Below are 18,792 nucleotides of genomic sequence, written 5' to 3'. Positions count from 1 at the left end.
AGAACGGATTTAACAGTTTGACACTGACTCCATAAAAGGCTGCGAATAAGTTCTTAAATAATTATGTTTTGTATAATTGGCTCACAATGCAAGTGGAATTAATAACAATCTTGAAAGTGTATGAGTTCCAATCAACTTTAGTTTTCATGCCTATAAAATAATTACACTGAAATTTCCGTTTCAAACAGGAAGTCATTAGCTAGATGGAAAACGCAATGTACGCTGTTTTGTGCTTTGCAAAGGGGTTAAGGGTTGTGGTAACTCCTATGTGGAAGGTGCTAAGCCGGATGTTGAATTTCCTTTTGATGTTTTCAGATGTCAACTGCATACATTCACTGTTGACTTGATTCACATGACTAACAAAGTAAACCGTCAAAATTTTGTTGGCAATAATTTTTTTATAAATAATTAATTTATTTCATTTAAGGTTGGGAGTTTTTTTTGAGATTTTAAAATTCTGCTAGCTTGATTTAATATTTTAAGATGATTAGCATTTGATTAATTTAAAAAATTTGCGTTTAATATGAACTTTGACCTGCTTAAAGTATTTACTATAGGCATTTGAAAGTGCTACAGTAATGGCACCTATAGGAAAGAATTTTTCGTTTCGGTTTTAGGTTCGATAAATTCAATAAATCGCAATAAGTCACTATTAGAATTGGCAAGAGATAGGATAGCAGCATAGATTTTTTTAGAAACTAACGATTTATTATATATAGTCTTAAATAATAGTTTACTTTCTACTACATATTAATAGCACCAACTTTATAAATATTATATTTGGACTCCATTGAATACAGCATTAAAATTAATAAAACTATACTCAAGTGATTAGTATTTATAAAATTGAAAATAATTTGGGATTTGGGATTTGGGACAGGTCCCTTAATCTACAGATAACACACTAAACAACATTGCCAAAAGTAATTTCTTAAGCAAGATACTATTTTTATGCTGAAACGTAAAGGCAGATGTGTGTGTGTATATAGAAAACATTTTCATCTAAACTCGCCAGGTCTTACACTCGCAAGACTTTATATTCTTTGTTGTTAATAGTATGTTTCCACTGTAACTTATTAAGAACGTGTGCGAGTTAGGCTTATTTGCGTTCTTATTGAGGGAAATTCTAAGTTGTGCCGATAATGTAGTGATGTGTCAATACGTGTTGATAAATGGCTAAATATGTGCAGTGCAAAAAATCTCAAAAAATCTCCCATTTGGTTTAGCATCAACTTAGCCTAACTCGCACACGTCCTAAATGAATTTCATTAACCATACAAAGAGCTTCTATGCTTTTTAACTTACCTAAAAATTACGCAAGGAAAATTATAGTATATTCACACTGTTTCATTTAGGCACTTGCTCATTTATATTAATGAGTGAACGTTGAAATCATAACGAGCTCATTTATGCAAATGAAGTTCAATCATAAATAAACTTCACCTAAAAATATATTACACAAAAAGATTAAATATATAATTGATAAATCATTTGTATATATTTTATATATCAATTACATATTCAATTAATAAACACAAGAATTTTATTAAATACTTACTTTCTCAGCGACTTTGCTACAGCTGATCTGTTCTTTTTTTACATTTTAAGTATGAAACATATGACAAATATTTTAAATTTTGGTCAATTCTCTTATAGGAAAATTATTTTTAAATGATTTTAAATCATTTTCGTTTTTCAATGAACTGATTTAGTGATAATGAGCTCATTTATATGTTTCTATGGTAAATCATCTTTATTAGCAGCTTTAATGAGCAAAACCGCCTAAATAAGACAGTATGAATGTGCGATTAGGCCAAAAATCTCGAATGCAACACTAAAAATAAATTTCCCACAAGGGAAATGACCAAAATTTAAAATATTTGTCATACGTTTTATATTTCAAATGTAAACAAAGATCAGCTGAGCTGTGAACAAAGACGCTGAGAAAGTATTTTATAAAATTTTTGTTTTTATCTTTATTATTAATTGAACGTATAATTAATTTATAATATATATATATATATATATATATATATATATGGATAAATGATTTTATATATAATTATATATTTAGGACGTGTGCGAGTTAGGCTAAATTGATGCTAAACCAAATGGGACATTTTTTGGGATTTTTTGCACTGCACACATTTAGCCATTTATCAACATATATCGACACATCACTACATTATCGGCACAACTTAGAATTTCCCTCATTTAGAACGCAACTTAGCCTAACTCGCACACGACCTTAATTTCTTGTGTGATGTATTATTGAATGAAATTTTATAAAACAGAAATTTTCTTAAAACTTTGAAGGAACTTTCTGACACATAAAAGCTCTTTCACATGCAAGAAGTATTTAAGAAACCTACTAAGTGAGCAGTGTAGGAATATAACAGAAAGTTATATTGTTGATCTGCAAAAAGGCCTATATGGTTTTTGTCAATCTTGCCTTTACGTCCGCCTTTACGTTACCATTTGTAACTATAACGCTGCCGTGGCAGAAAAAAGAGTCTATCAGTTCAAGACATTTGTTGCTAATTATTAATTCACCGAATCTGAACATTTTGTATCTGCAAATTTACTTGTAACAATATTTAACACCTTCCTTAATCAGATTAAAGTGTTTCCTTGCATATTTTTGTGACGCATAGGCTGTAAGCAGACAACTTCGTCATAATCGAGACCTTCGAGCTCTTTCAGAAACGTTTGAGAAACAATATATTTTTCCCCATTTTTAACGGAGTGAGAATATAATGATATTATCATAGTAATGATGGTATGTTCTGTGTTTACATTGGAAAAAAATTTCTGGTCACGTGTCGAAGTTCAGTGAAGATTATATTTCCATTAATGCTCTTCGTCAGGTCATTAAAGGATATCTTCTAATTCTTTTACTATAGTAAAAAGATTTAATAGTACTCAGTACTAAACACGGTTGCCACTTGAAAATTTTTTTCTGTACCATAATTGGTTTAAAAAGGTACCATTTCTGTAAAAAAAGGTCCAAAATTTTTCTATTGTCTTTTTACAACAAAATACAATTTATATAAAATGTACAAAAAGTATAAAACAATACAATATCCACAATAAAGTTGGGTCGCCGAAAATGTACCATTTTTTGAACATGAGTACCAGAATACCAAACGGAAAAAAAAGTACCAATTTTGGTACTAAAGTACCATAAGTGGCAACCGTGGTACTAAATAATATTGTTCAAAAACTGTGCTTTTAATGCTTAAAGGTAAGTTGTCCCTGTCCCTGTTGGAAATCTTTTCCAACTATAAAGAATTCGTTTCTATTAGAATTAATATAGTGTGTATATGTAATATGGCGTTCACATTGGCCGAAAATTTTGAATGAACCATTTGAAAGTGTTTACATTCGTTGTAATTCGTTTGTTCTCATTTTAAACAGCTGATTTTTCAACTTGCCTGTCGATTTGATTTTTGGGCTGTGCCAAAAAAATGTTGCTTAGAGGTTTAATATACCTTCAAACCTTAAAATATATAATGAAAACATATTACTAACTTCGCTTAAATACTTTTTGGGAAGTAGAAGTTCCAAAAAGAGATGCATCGGCTTCCAGGAAATGCAACCACCAAACATTTGTTTACCTTTTTTATAAATATGTCAAAAACAACTTTCTCAAACTGTCAAAATGCCATGAAAAGCTCTTATTTAGGGTATGTTCAATGTATTTATTTGCATTTGGTACATTTTTGAAAGAGATTAGAATCTCTGTGGAACTCATTTATACAGATTGAGATCCAATGAATTTTATTAGCGTTTGAGATTTTGTGTGCAAAAATGAGTCATTTGCTTCCCATTTTTGATTTTTGCCCAAAATGAGTCATTTTAGGCCAGTGTAAATGCCATATAAATGCCATATAAGACCAGCAGTTCTGTGCTCACGATAGTGAATAAGTAAATTTAGCAATTCCATTAAAAATTAAAAATATAAAAAATAATTAATTCTAAAATGAAAAAGTGATTACTTTTAAATATTTTCTCAAGTCTAGCACCAATTAAATTAATCTAGCATCCTTTAAAATATTAGCGTAGAACTAGAAACAGTGTCGAATTTCAGAATTTTGATTTCTTGTGTCGAAATTTACGTTGACTTAAGGTAGTAACTAATTATTTACATATTAATTAAATTTTATTTAATAGTTGCAGCGATGAAGTCTAAATTTGAATAAATTATGCGTAACTCGAAATCACATTCGCTGCTCTAACAATGCAGTAAATCTGTGTCAGGACGCTGTTTGCCTGTGAAACGGGGCCATTTTAAATGTAATTTATGTACGTTCTGCGTACACGTTGTGTACATTCCCATAGGTTCTCCGTTTATAGAACAATATCTTGAACTGCAGGGCATATTTTGTAACTCATAAAACATCAAACATGCTGTTTGTGTAATATGAAATAATAAAAAAAATTTAAATATAGTAAACCTGCATTGAAAGCGTCAACACTGCATGAGGTGTAGCAAATTGAAATTTTCGCAAAGAATTCTGCCCACTCTACCCACTGTACCCACTCTACCCACTCTCCCACTTGCCTCAAACATTAGAAAATCCCCTTTTTATTAAGAAATTTATGAGTAAATCACAGCAGTGTTTTCATTTTGATTATTTGACTTATTATGAAAACAAATTTTTCAACAATTTTTTTTTGCATAATGGAAAATGGTAAAAATTGACTGCAGTTAGGATTTCAATGTAGTCTTCTCAATAATAGGATGATTTATACAGTTTACGAAGTAATCATACACCATTTCAAATTATATTAAAAAAAAATTAATTTCTCCCATTAAATTTGATTTCGTAGCACAAATGCTGAATGCATCACAAAAGTCATCTTCAATCAAAATTTAATTTGTCACCTTCAAAGTAGGTCCTATCGCTTGCAATGCAGCTAAGCTGGCAATCCGTCATATATTTTTTTAAGACTCATTGAGGACTTCATATCACATTAACAAATTTTCTTAAATTGTGAATTTTTCATCGAAGTGGTAATTTTGGTTTCGGGAGAATAAAAATGTTTTCACTGTAAAGTACCTAAAATTAATACCTGAACATCCAAAATTTTGTGCTTGTTATATAAAAAATGTTCACAAATTTGAAACCAAATTCACTTAATATTCGTATCCTTTCTTACTTAATAAGCCGGAGGTTAAAAACGTAAATAGTCCTTGGTAGCGTCCAGCAGCCTCCGCCAACTAATCTTACCAGCGGCTTGCTATTTCTAGTTGGTAGTACCGAGTGCCTTCATATTGTTAATCACATAATCCTCCCACCTAAGATGCCGACGTCTTCTATCGCATTTGCTTCCATCGGGTATCGAATTAAACACCATTCTAGCCAGAGCATTTTCTTCCATTCGGATGACATGATCAATCTAGTGAGGCTCCTGAGTTATTGTACACTTAACTATATCAATGTCGTGGTATAGCTTATACAACAAATTGTTTTATATAGTTCGATACGTGTTGCCAATGCATAAGCTACCATAAATCTGTCGAAGAATTTTTCTTTCAAATAATCCATTCCAACGTTTTAAAATACTAAATTTCGTAGGAAAATTGCCAAAATTAAAAACAACAACAAAAGGTTTTTAATTAATCGGGAGTTAACTGTACGGATGTTAATCAGGAAAATCCACCCATTAACCTGATATGGTGTAATATGTATATGATAAGAGTGTAATATTTGTATATGATATATAGCGTAATATTTGATGTTTTTTTTTAAACGAAAAATTTATCGTTAATAAATTGTTAGCACAATAACAAATCACGAGTTTATAAACGTGAACTGATAGTTAATAAATATAATATAATGTATATATATCTTAATACAATATGTCGTTATACTTTTGGAAAAAAAACCAAAATTAGTGATATTTCTCATATTTAATTATAATAAATTTACAATTGTAAGTTTACATTTTTAAACTTTTTCAAAGAAATAAATAAATATAAATTATTCTCACTTTTATTTCACATATACCTATTTATATATATGTAACGACGCATAGGAAGCAAACCTTGTCTTTAGCAACAATATCTAATACACCCATATCAGCACTGGGTATATGGGTATTGAAGTATGTCCATGTCACTACATTCCAGTATTAAGAGGACAGTTGCAATTAACATACCTATGTATATTCATATCAAGTTATAATCTAATGCAATGCATTCATTAACTTCTCACTCCATAAGTTTTGAAAAAATGTTAAAGAAAAAATTTACAGAACTAAGTAAGTAAATTCTTCTAGGTTCATATCACTATAAACAAATCAAAAGTTTTTACTACAAACACATGTAAAGCTTCCAATATATTTTGCTATACAGAAAAAATGCACATGATGTTCGCATATTTACATGCCGTATCCTTATATGTGACTAACTATATACTGCTTTGTGTTTCTAATAAATTCAGATAAATTTTGTTATCATGTTCATAAATTATAGTCCAATAGTCAAATACAAACAACAAATACTTCGAGATTATGAAGAAGAAAGACCACGAACACATACTTGTGGAAGGATATGAAGGAGCATGGACACACAGATTTAACCGAATGTGTAAACATACAAAATATGTTAGTCTAAGGACGAAAGTATTACAGTCAATGTTTACCTTGTGCTGCTATCTAAACAGCAAAAATATGTTCGGTTAGATGGGAGAAAAGTTAATATTTATTTATATTTTTAGTGTTTGTTCATTCTGTATATCTGATTTACTTGTTTTAACAATAAACACTCTAATTTTTTATATAAATAACTAATATTTTTCGACATAATAAAGGATATCTCAGAGAAAGCTATAACATACTGTAAGTAATTTAAGAGTATTGTGCCCTATTAATTCCCATCAGTGGAGCTTATGATTACCTCACCTCTGTCTTTGCTGCTGGTCTGAACTACTGACATAATTTCCAATATAATACAATATAGCAATAACAATGCGAAAAACAATTTTTTTTTATTCTGCTGTCATATTGCATGTTCTTATTTTGCCATTATGAAATATTAAAAAGTGTTACACCTACTTAAATTCACTTCACTTATCGATTTAATGGCATTGACTTCGGCATAATTAAATAAAAGATAAAGCCCCACCGTCAGTTGTTGTTTCAATTTCATGGACCGCAGTAAAAAATAAGATTACTAAAGGATATCATAACACATGCCGCCATCCTTTATTACCGCTTCCACCTTGAATCAATATTGAATGATGCAAAATTGATTGTCAATCAAAATTAATTGTGGCATTGATTAATTTTTGATATTTAAGTGAAAATACGTAATGAAAACCAAAAAGTATGAATATTTGCATATAAGTATAGTACATATGTATATCATCAATATTATAGATAGGCGAGTAAGCACATACATATGGGTTCACATATACACAACTTGAATTTGCATGACACTTACTTGCGTAAATAAGCAAAGGTTATGTTCAACAATTTAATTAATTTTATATATGCAACATTAAGTTCACATTTAAAATTTACAAAGGATATGAAAGGGGAAGCAGCAGTCAAACAAATTATTATTGACTTGATTAATTACATTGAGCATATCGACAATTAATAATATTCCAACGCTTGGTTTAATATTTTTACTTATAGTCGACGTAGTTGAATATTTAAGTGTGTATGTGTGTGTGTGTGTGTAATTGGGATTATATTTTATATATATCATATACTCCAACGGATAAGCTGTGAGTTAATGTAAAATGTACGATGAGTTCATTCAAATATTTATAACTTTATATTATAAAGAAAACACATCAAAATTAATCAATCTATTGATGATTTATACATATTCCCTATTGACAAAATATGAGTACGAGTACAGTACATCAGTTAAATTAGGTTGAAATGACAACCATACACACCAATATTCACTAAAGCACCAATAATGGCCGTTTGTGGTCAATAGACAAACTAGATTTGGCATATATATTTTTCTGTATCTAATCCTGCATCTTGAATCTAATCGGTTTTCTATATTCCACTACTTTCATACAAATAAAAATAATACATAATACATAGTACCATAACTAAATATTACTTATATTTAAAAAAAATAATTAAAACTATTTTCAGCAATGCCATCTATTGGCCACAGTAAAGAAAAGTAAAGAACATCTTTCACTGACATACTGTGAAAATATCATGACATTTGGACTTCTACAAGAGAAAATATTGTGCCTGAAGTGACAATATGTTTGTGTTATCAGTAGAGAAATAATCACTGGATAAAGCGCTAATATAGGCTAATAATAAGATGCAATAAGCTTATTGGTTAATTGGGAGCTAATGTCAAATTTTGTTTTAAGTTTTGTAAAACGTTTCCAACTTTGTCTATTGTGGTGATTGTTGATCATATTGCAGAGTTAATAAGTAGTCTACGGGGTTTGAAAATGATCGTGATAATATACATAAGTTCGTAATTACCGCAGCTTCCATTAAAGTTGTTCGTGATTTCATCAAAAATTTAAACTAAAAGGTCTTGAATATTTTTTGTAGTGAGACCATTGTCTTTGGGAATTATTTGCGTCATTAGGGTTAACCACTTCACGTATCTACTTTTTTTGACATCAGATCAGGAGCCAAGGAGGAAGTGAGGCTCGAAAGGCTGAAAATCTGCTAGAGTGAATAAGTCGAAAGACTGTATACATACATATACCTATTAATTATTAATGCGTCATGAAATAACTGTTAATTGTACCATTGTGAAATAGGACCTTTTATTATTATTATTATTAAAGAGTAGACGTGAAAATTGCCCAACAGCCGGTACTGCGGCCAGAAGAGACCTATTGTACCAGTTTCACTATTGATTAAACAAAGCCCCTTAAAGTTTTGTGAATAAAGTCTAGAACTAAATCTAGAGAAGAGTTCTTAATCTGTTTTGGTGACAGAAATTCTTTATGAAACAGGTTTCTTCTGTGCGTTATTAAAGCTGGACAGTCACAAAGAATGTGCATGGTCGTTTCCTCATCTTCGAGGCATAATCTGCATTCCGAGTTAGCAGATAATTGTAGTTTATGAAGGCGATATTTCAGACCATAATGACCTGTAATGAAACCCGTTATCAACCTTAAATTACATTTTGAGAATTTAAGAATTTCTTTGAAGGAGTACGGTGTTCTCAGTGCTTTGCTTTGTCTGAGTCCTGGAAAGTTTACCCAGTACTCCAGCCGCATATGATTTTCCATTTCCTTGATAATCTGTTTTGTACTGGCCCAGTTTATTCCACAAAAGGGTTGAGGGATTATAAAAGCAGTTTTTGATGCAGTTCTGGCTAGCTCCTCAGCTTTTTCATTTCCCAAAACTACTCTGTGGCACGGAACCCAGTAAAGGCTTACCTATATCTTTGTGATTTCTCCTAACGAAAATCGATTATAATACTCATACATATGCGATGTTATTGTTTTGCAGGCACTCTTTTTTTATTTATACACTACCGCAAATAAACCGATTACACAAAATTTGAAGTATTACACAAAATAAAACAAACGTCAAGCTTCAAGTATGTTATAGAATTATTTTACTGACAAATCTTTTGGTCTGTCAATGTAGGACTATTAATTTGTAGCCTAAACGGCGGGAATACTAAAGATTTGTTGAAGATTGCTTAACATGTCAATAATGAAAAGGGGTTGTGCAGTTCCCTCAATACATTTTTAATGTTGAGGCACTTGGGTGCACAGCTTTTGAAATTCACAAAACCCAAACAACCTATGAGAACTGTCAGCCGTGCTATAGCATACGCAGAGAGGCTAGTAGGCCAGCAGGCACGCAGGCAGGCAAGCATATAACTTGCGGAATTTTAATGTTTTGATTTTTATTAAAGTGAAATGTTGGTAAATATATCTTTTTTTTCTGAAAGTTGTTGACAATTAAATATTTGCTACTCTTTTTTGGTTATAAAATATTTCTTGACGTCGTTCATTTCGTTTCGCCCTTTTTTAGGTGTTTTCTCTCACGGTCTGGTTGTCAATAATTAAAAAAATTGTTTAAAAATATATACATATATATATGTAAAGTATATAAGCAAAAGAGAAAAAAATGACAGTATCTCACCGGAATATTTTTACATTCCAGCAGCAAACTGCGCAAAGTACACAAACAAGAACAACACGGCAAAGGACGTGTTGCAGTCCTGAACGCAAGTCCCAGCCCCTACCGGCCTGTTTTGCACTGCACACACACACGTCGCGGAAGTGAAAAGTTCAGTAAATTGTGGCATAATTGAAACGTCAATTGAGCAAAGGGTTTTCATTAATATTAAACGTTAAATTAAATGTAAACAAAAAGCCGCTTTTTTTTTGTTTTAATGAAATATAAGTGAGCAGAGAATTTTATATGGGAAATGTGAAAAATTGTTACCATTTCATAAAGCCTTTGATGTATACAGTAACTTTCATCTGAGAATTCACAGCATTTCACAACGTTACTCTAAGGCCGATTTATAGTCAGAGAGAAATTTACAGAAGGGAAGGGGACTTGAGGAGCTGAACGGTCCCGTAGCCAACTAGTAATGTAGGAATAGGATTTAAATCGTTTATATACTAGTTCTGAAATGTATTAGTTAACACTACGTCTACACTCGCTAGACTTTGACCAGATTTTTGCTTACACTCTCACATTTTGACCAACGCACACCAATTTATATTCGCATACAAAATTCGCATCAGAACATAAAAATCTCGCCAAAGTATAGCCAATGTAGATGTTAAGTGAGACCTACACAGTACTTAAGAACATTTGACCTACTTCACAACACCATAACAATAAATATTAAAAATACATATGTAGAGGAATGGCTGTATATATCCTTTTCCGGATTTGTTGAAGGTGTTTTTATACGCGTGAGGTTATAGTCGAAATATCGGTTTATATAAAATTTTTTAAAAACCTACTGACCAATTATTAGTAATTTTTTTTAAATATATCTGGAGTATTGGAATACACTCTTAGTATGACTAAAAACAAACGAGGCAACTATATAGGTATATATTTATAACTAAGACAATTGTTTTACTGTCAATATAGTGTATTAAATATCAACCGTTTTATGATTTTGCTTGAAAATAAAACACCCAACTTGTATTTTGATTTTCAAAGATAATAGTTATTTTTAAGTTTTTCTTGTTTTTAACGCAAGAATAATAATAATTTTTACGTTTTAAAATGAAAAGCAGAATGTTCAAGTAACTTGTGTGTGAAAAAATAAAAAACAAATAAAAATAATCATTTTTTAAAAATAAAATTTAGTTAAAATTTCTTAATTTTGTCTCATATGGCGACTTATTAGTTGACTCTTTTTTTAAAATACCAACTGTTACGGTCCTAGATGTATTTGAAGTAGTGAAGCCTCTCAATGCTTTGGGACTTTGAATACAATATTATTTTTCAAAAATTTATACGGATTAAAATACATACCAAAATAAAGTAAAAACTCTTTTAAGTGGATAATAGGTATCTTTTGTTCTAACTTTTGTTCGTTCTAGAGAGGTGTTTAAAAATTTGGTGTAAAAAAAATTGTATTCGGAAATGGTGTATCTGTAAAAGAAAGTTTTACCTACATTGGGGTAGGTTATTTTCATAAATTATTTTATCGTATATTATTATGCTATAATAAATTTTATTTTAACATATATATTGGAACGCCTAGTTTGGGTATCCTCTCAGTATTTCACAAAAATGCATTGATATTATTCTTAACCAAATACTATAGGCATAAAATTTTGGAGAACAGCATCTTAATACTTATCTGTATGAAAACTGACGTGTAACGAAAAAGAAAGTAATGAAATTTTGATCTTTTATATTGATGGAGTACTACCTAATGGCAACTATTTCCCGTATAAAATATTACTTCAGTTCAATTTTATTATATTTGTGAACTACACACGACTACAACCATGCCCAGTTCCTTGGTTTCAGGGAATTTAAAAGCAACAAACTTATAATGAAATAAGCAGATAACACTCTCATAGGAAAGATTTTAATATCTGCTCAATATATAATTAAAACCAATACAACCAATGAATTTATTATTATTGTTAGGGGATGTGGCACTGCGACCATCGGGCCTATTGTGCCCCCTTCTGGGTTTAGAGTAGATCTCTAAACCCAGAAGTCCAACTTCAAAACGTCGACATTACTAAAAAAAAATAAATTAAATATAACGTGTTAAAGTTTTTCATATTGGAATGAGGCCTATTTCGAATTTGTAAGTTACTATTAGTTTTTGAAGTGACCATGAAAAGCAAAAAAACTTGTTATTTGTTTTGTTCATATATATTCCCACTTTACGCAATTCTCACTAATAGGACAGTAAAGGCTTATCCAACTCTATCACTTCTCAACAAAATGGGACAGACAAAACGACATAAGTGCCTAAAAAACGACTTCTTGTCACATTCTGTATTCCTGCTCAATTTGTTCTGGAGTAGGAGAAAATAACTCTTTATCTTGTCAGTAATCAAAAACTCCTCGATTACCTCCTCGACACTTTCGTCTCTGTTAGGAAAACAGAATGCCACCAATTTTAGTAAACATATACTAAATATAATCTATCTAAATTATAATCTATTTAAAGCAAATATTTCAAAACTAAAAACATTTTAAAAATATGAAAAAATTAATTTTTTATAAACAATTTATTGTTTAATAAAAATAATAAACAAAATTCAAATTCATCTCAATAGTTTTTACTAATAAATAATTTTATTAGAAATTGATATTTATTTAATATATTTAATATATGTAATATTATAATATTAAAGTAATATATAATATATATGCAATATATACATAATAATATATAATATTAAACATTAATAATATTTAATAGTTATAATAAATTGTTATTTAATTAGTTTTTTATTGTTACTATTGGACTTATATCGTTTATTTAACACATTAAATTATGAATGTTTTTTAAATGAAAAATTACACTTTGGTGTTAAATATTTTATTATATTTTAATTTTCATAAAAAATTATTTCATTGTTTTTCTTAATTTTTGTTTTGCTTTTAAAGTAATAAATTTAAATATTAAAAATATCAAACATCTCATCGGAGCAAAATACAAATAATTTTTTTTAAAAATTAAAATATAATTAAATATTTAACATAAATTTATGTGTTATTTTTTATTTAAAAAAACATTCATAATTTTATGTGTTAAATAAACAATAAGAATAAAGAATAAAAAGTAAGAATAAAAAACTAATTATTATTATTAAATTATATACGTAATATAATAAAAAGGAAAAAAAAATTTAATTAAAAAATTAAAATAAATGAATGCTTTTTTATTTCTTTTTGTCAATATTATTTAATGAAAATATTAAATACATTAATTAAATATATTAAATTAATTTATGAAAATATTTTAGTTTTTAAGTTAACATCTCTTATCAAAAAATCGAATAAGTTTTTAAAATTAATTTTAATTTTAAAATTTTCACTAAAATTCGATATAAAAGTTTTTATAAAATAATAATTTATATACTAACTTAAATTGATTTAATTAATTAAAGCTTCACAAGATAAAACTTTCTTATAAACTATTTTAGCAACTTGAATTAATGGGTTAAATAAGTTTATTATATAAATCTTGATTTCTTTATAATAAATCTTATAAATAAAAAATTAATTAATTTAAAATTTGCAAATATGAATATTTAAATTAATTAACATTTCACAAAATCATAAATTTAGGAGCGTTTTTTCATTTTTTAGTTTTTTCAAATTTTTTTCTTAAATTTAAATATTTTAATTATTTTAAATTTTAAGTAAGTAGTGAGATAATTTAAATATGGCAAAACTTATTATTATTTTATAGAGATGTGTTGAATGAATGTATTTTCAAAATTTTTAGAAAGGTTTACAATTTAAAGTTTTTCGATTTTTTTTTGTAATAATTTTCTGAACGCAACGTTGGGCCAACAGTTTTTTGAGTGTATCTTCCACCAGAGTATTTCGTTGGTCGTAGTTGAGGTGTTGCGTGAAATTTTTAAATTGTGTAATTTTGTCACATACGCCGTCCCACAGCCAGGGAGATGTTTTTTTGTGATGAAAAACTTTACTTAAAACATAGTAAATTTTTACGGCATCCCGTCGGAGCTTTTCAATTTCATCATCCGTACTAATTTTTCTATTACTTGCTCTGGATACCCATGGTTTTGAAACTTCAACAAAATGGCGTACATGAGCTATTATATCCATGCAATATGGAAATCTTATTAACAGCAATGGAATAACTTCATGTATATCAAACTTATTCCATATTTTGAACTCATCGTCGATGAACGCGTCTTGCAATCCAAGATATTTACGCACCTTTCGACACTTAAACACTTCAAAAAGCTCAGTCAGATATAATTTTCTTGCATCCGACATTCCGCTAAGTAAGCGACGTACAAATTCAGTAATTATTAAATCTATTGGAGGACGTAAAACGATTTGATCCCTAACAGATTTAATTTTGATTCGCCGCGCTTCCAAATCGTTTTTGAGCTCTTCTGCTTTTTTGCGTGCTGCCACTTCCCATTTAGTGCGCTGATAATTTGAAGCAAAAGATAATGGTTTTTTATAGTCTAGGTTAATACCGATGAATACTTCATTTTTTATTAGACATAGCAACAAGTTAGGCGTTATTCCATCTTCCTTCTGACAAGTTCTGGCAATGTCTAGAAATAAATAATTAACAAATAGTTTTTGTTAAAATATTATAATTGATTAATTATGATAGGCTTTGTCATTATGACATATATATATCATATATATATATATATATTATATATATATATATATATATATATATATATATATATATATATATATATATATATATATATATATGAGTATGATACATTAAAAGTACATAGGCTTTTTTCAAAATAATTACTTACCTTCCAGATTATCTGTCTCCATGTTAACATCATCGGTTTGATCATCACCTTCCTTCAGAACCATCTTCTTCGCAGGTTGAGCAACAGTAGTATCGTACACTTCATTACAGCAGTCCCGTTTACGTTTCACATTTGATTTCATTTCATTGGGCGGAACGTTCTCTTTGTCGTTTAGTGTTTCAGTTATCTTAATAAATAACTCAGCAGGATCACTAGCTTTACCCTTCAACACAGATTCAATTATAGCGATGCCATCTCCATAAAAGCGCCTTTTTAAGTTTTTCTCCGTTGCATATTTGTTCTTATTTTCATGATAGGTGAATAGATTTTGTCTGCTGATGTCTCCCGTTTCCTGAGTCCCATAAAAGTACACGGAAAATTTGTTGATATGGTGCACTTTTGTAATTTTTGCTGGCCATGGTGGGAAGCCTCTAACTTTAGCAAAGACTAGTTGGCCCATCTTCAGTTTCTTATGCTCTTTGGATGTTACATTCATGATTTTCATATTGACGAGCTTTTTTCCGTTTACTGACATTAAACTGAATATGATAAAAAATAATATCAAACACGATTTACGGTACTAACGACTATAGACACTCTTTCGCTGAATTTTTCGATCTGAATCCTTGTGCGCTGATACAGTCTATTTATAATGAGATAAACCCTCAAATGAAATGTGTACGTGTACCAAGTCTTGTCCTTCTCTCTTGTCTCTTTTTGCAACAACATCAACGATCCAATTTACGAACCAATTTATGACGGTTAATTTAAAATTTTGCGGAACAGGTAGGTAATATCTAAATAACCCGTAGTAACTACATTTCCTAGAAAAATTTAACTTATTAAGCATTAACTAAGTAAACTAGCAGAACTAATTAAAAAAGTAATAAAAAATGTTTACTTTCAGCTACCGATGCCTTTCATCCTATTCTGGAAATTTTTAAATTTGTTACCATAAGCCTGCAGGTAGGTGTTTCACTAAAAATGTGTTTAAAATAATTATTTTAGCTATTGTCTTATTTTAGCTATTATTTTATTTTATTGTCTACAATAAAATTTCTAGAAAATATAACATAATTTGAAAATCCTTTTGTATCTATTATATAAAATTACTTCGAAATTCAGGAGCCTTTATTTAGCATCGTAATTGAATATTAAAATAATTAAGAAAAGTTAAAATTAGTTACTAATTTATTTGTTCAATATAGCCAATCATAGATAACGATCTTTGTTTTCAATCTTTTATTCTTTAGGTTTAATGGTCTATTGATTTCTAAGAACTGTACGATTACAAGTGTAGTGATATTTGTTCTCTATTAAAAAAATATAGACTAGTATACAATTGATTCACACTAAAGAGTTGAGTCAAACATCAATATAATAAACTTATGATCAATTTTTTTTAAAAAATTTAAAACAAATTGATAATAAATTAACCAGATATGTTAGACAAAAATGATATATGTATTTAATTTATATCCAGTAATATCTGAACCTTATATTCAAGATCATGAACAAATATTGCAAACACAACATTGTGTGAAATCAAGGATAGGAAGGAACCTGGAACATTAAAACTCAAAGTAAACTGACAAATCTTTTTGTAGCACGTGAGAATCCACGCTGAGATGCTAACGAAACTTGGACGATGGGATTGATGAGTGGCTCCGAGACGCAGATTCGTCCATTTTTGCACAAATCTTCTAATATGGTGTTTAATATACGATAGGATACAATATAAATGACATTAAGGGGTTGCATATAAATAGTAAATATCTAAAGATATGTATTTATAGTTGTGCAACCAACTGAAACCATATCAGTTGGTTGTTTGTTTTAATTATACGAAAAACAAATAGGTCTCCAGAGTAATCAAACTTTCCTGCACTTCCATTTAGTATATAAATATATATATTAAATTAAAACATAAAAATATATTAGTAGTTATCAATGTTATTTTATGAATTTTTTATTTATATTTATATACATAACAATCTACATAAGAACTTTTTGACCAACAACTGATTGCTTCATACATGTTAATCTGTGAATGCCACATTGATTCGGTCTTCTGTTTTTCGTCCTTGTTTTCTGTTTCTTAAGGTTATTGTTCCGCAAATGTCTTTAGCTATTAAATTCAAATAAATTATATAGGCATTACACAAATGTCAACACAATTGATATGCAATAAAATAAAACATTCTGTAGGATATTAAGGCAATTAAAGTTGCATTAAGAGCCAAGTAAATCCATATAACAGACAGGCAAATCAAACCGTGATACATGGTGCACTGTTTGCAACACTGAGTCGATGGATTGTACATAAATACATAATAATTGCTTCGAGCAAATAATTTTGGCGTACCATTGCTTTTACTAGACACAAGTGCGAATGGAGATGACAAGATAGTCAAACTGAGCACTAACGTAATAATTAAAGTAAAGTATGCTAATGAAGCCTCTGATGTTAAAAGTTCATAAAAAAACCGCTTAACATAGTTAAACTTCACATCCATCTTTAGTAATGATATTTAGTCAGTATTTAATTGTTCTGAGCTCACTTTTAGAACACCTTTATAGTGTCCGTTGTTTGAGCACTTGAGTGAACTCATGCAATAAAAAAAATTTTTATACGTACATGTATTTATTTATATAGTTTTTTCCTATACATAAACCACTAACACTTCGAATCAGGATGTTAGAACTTGTTATTCTAACAATATTATAAAGGTTATTCATGGCTTAATCTAAATAAAAAATATTGCAAAATTATCTTTTATATTATTAAAAATCTATTTCCATTTCTTTATAATTTTTAATTTTTTCTTTCGAAATTGTTTTCATTCCTTCCTCAAGGCATATGAGAGTACAACTTATTATTGGTTTTAGTTTAAAATATTTGTTCACGAAGGCCTGTTCAAATTTATAAATATACTTAATTAGTATATTTGCAATTCGTTCCAATTAAGAGAACTGTCTGTTTAAAAAACATTAGGGACTAACAATACTTCAGAAATATAAGATAATCCGTTTATGGAAGCGATATCAACAAATATACTTTTTCTGAAAAAGAAAAAAATATTTAATTTTATTTATAATTTTTTTGCTTATGGTTTTTTTTTTTATTATTCTGATATATAATTTTTTTATAGAGAATTTTTGACTATAGTGAATTACATCAAGAAAAATTTTTCATTTTTTAATTAATTTTTATTTTTTACTTATTGTTATTTATCATTTTTTATTTATTGTTTCTTTGCTAATATTTATTTGTTTATAATTGATATTTATTATTTTTTTATTTACTGTTTTTAATTTATCATCTTTTTTATGGTCAGAATTTACTTAATTAAAACTAAAAAATTATTTGAATTTGAAAATTTCCCCTTACCCCCTTTTCCATTCGATCTACATATCTTGTCAAACGACAAAAATAATTTTTCGAGACGGACGTGTATTGAAAGTCGGACGTGTATTGAAATACAGCTTCTGTTAATTAATTTAATTCAAACTGAAATAACATATGAACAAAATTTTGCGAAAAAGACGCCTTTTCTAAATCCTTAAATAAAAAAAAGTGATTCCAAGTTTTCTTTTATATTTTAAAACCATTAAAAATGACTTTTCTTTATTTATTGGGCCTATTTACACTATCGTGAACGTAAGGCACAGAACATAATGTTTTAAAAATAATATATTAATGCCATCCAATTCTGGTGATTTAAATCTAAAATCAGGTAAATTTAACAAAAGTGAGAGTACCAATTTTTTGAAAATAATGGACAATGTCAAATCACCTTAATTCCCGCGCAAATAAACACTACATACTCCAGTGAGT

General features: G+C 28.8%; 1 protein-coding gene across 1 annotated transcript in view; it reads right to left on the bottom strand.

The window, feature by feature from the left end:
* LOC119688696 overlaps window positions 1-15,459 on the bottom strand; it is a 31,567-nt gene extending 16,108 nt beyond the window's left edge. Inside the window, exons 1-2 of the mRNA XM_038103363.1 lie at window positions 14,955-15,459; window positions 14,083-14,732 (exon numbers count right to left, since the gene is read on the bottom strand). Coding sequence (XP_037959291.1) covers window positions 14,083-14,732; window positions 14,955-15,459 — 1,155 coding nt within the window. The remainder of the gene's footprint in view (window positions 1-14,082; window positions 14,733-14,954) is intronic.
* Between the last annotated feature and the right edge of the window lie 3,333 nt (window positions 15,460-18,792).

The sequence above is a fragment of the Teleopsis dalmanni genome, chromosome X (assembly GCF_002237135.1).
Source record: "Teleopsis dalmanni isolate 2A chromosome X, ASM223713v2, whole genome shotgun sequence".
Lineage (NCBI taxonomy): Eukaryota > Metazoa > Arthropoda > Insecta > Diptera > Diopsidae > Teleopsis > Teleopsis dalmanni.
This window is presented reverse-complemented; position numbering and strand designations above follow the sequence as displayed.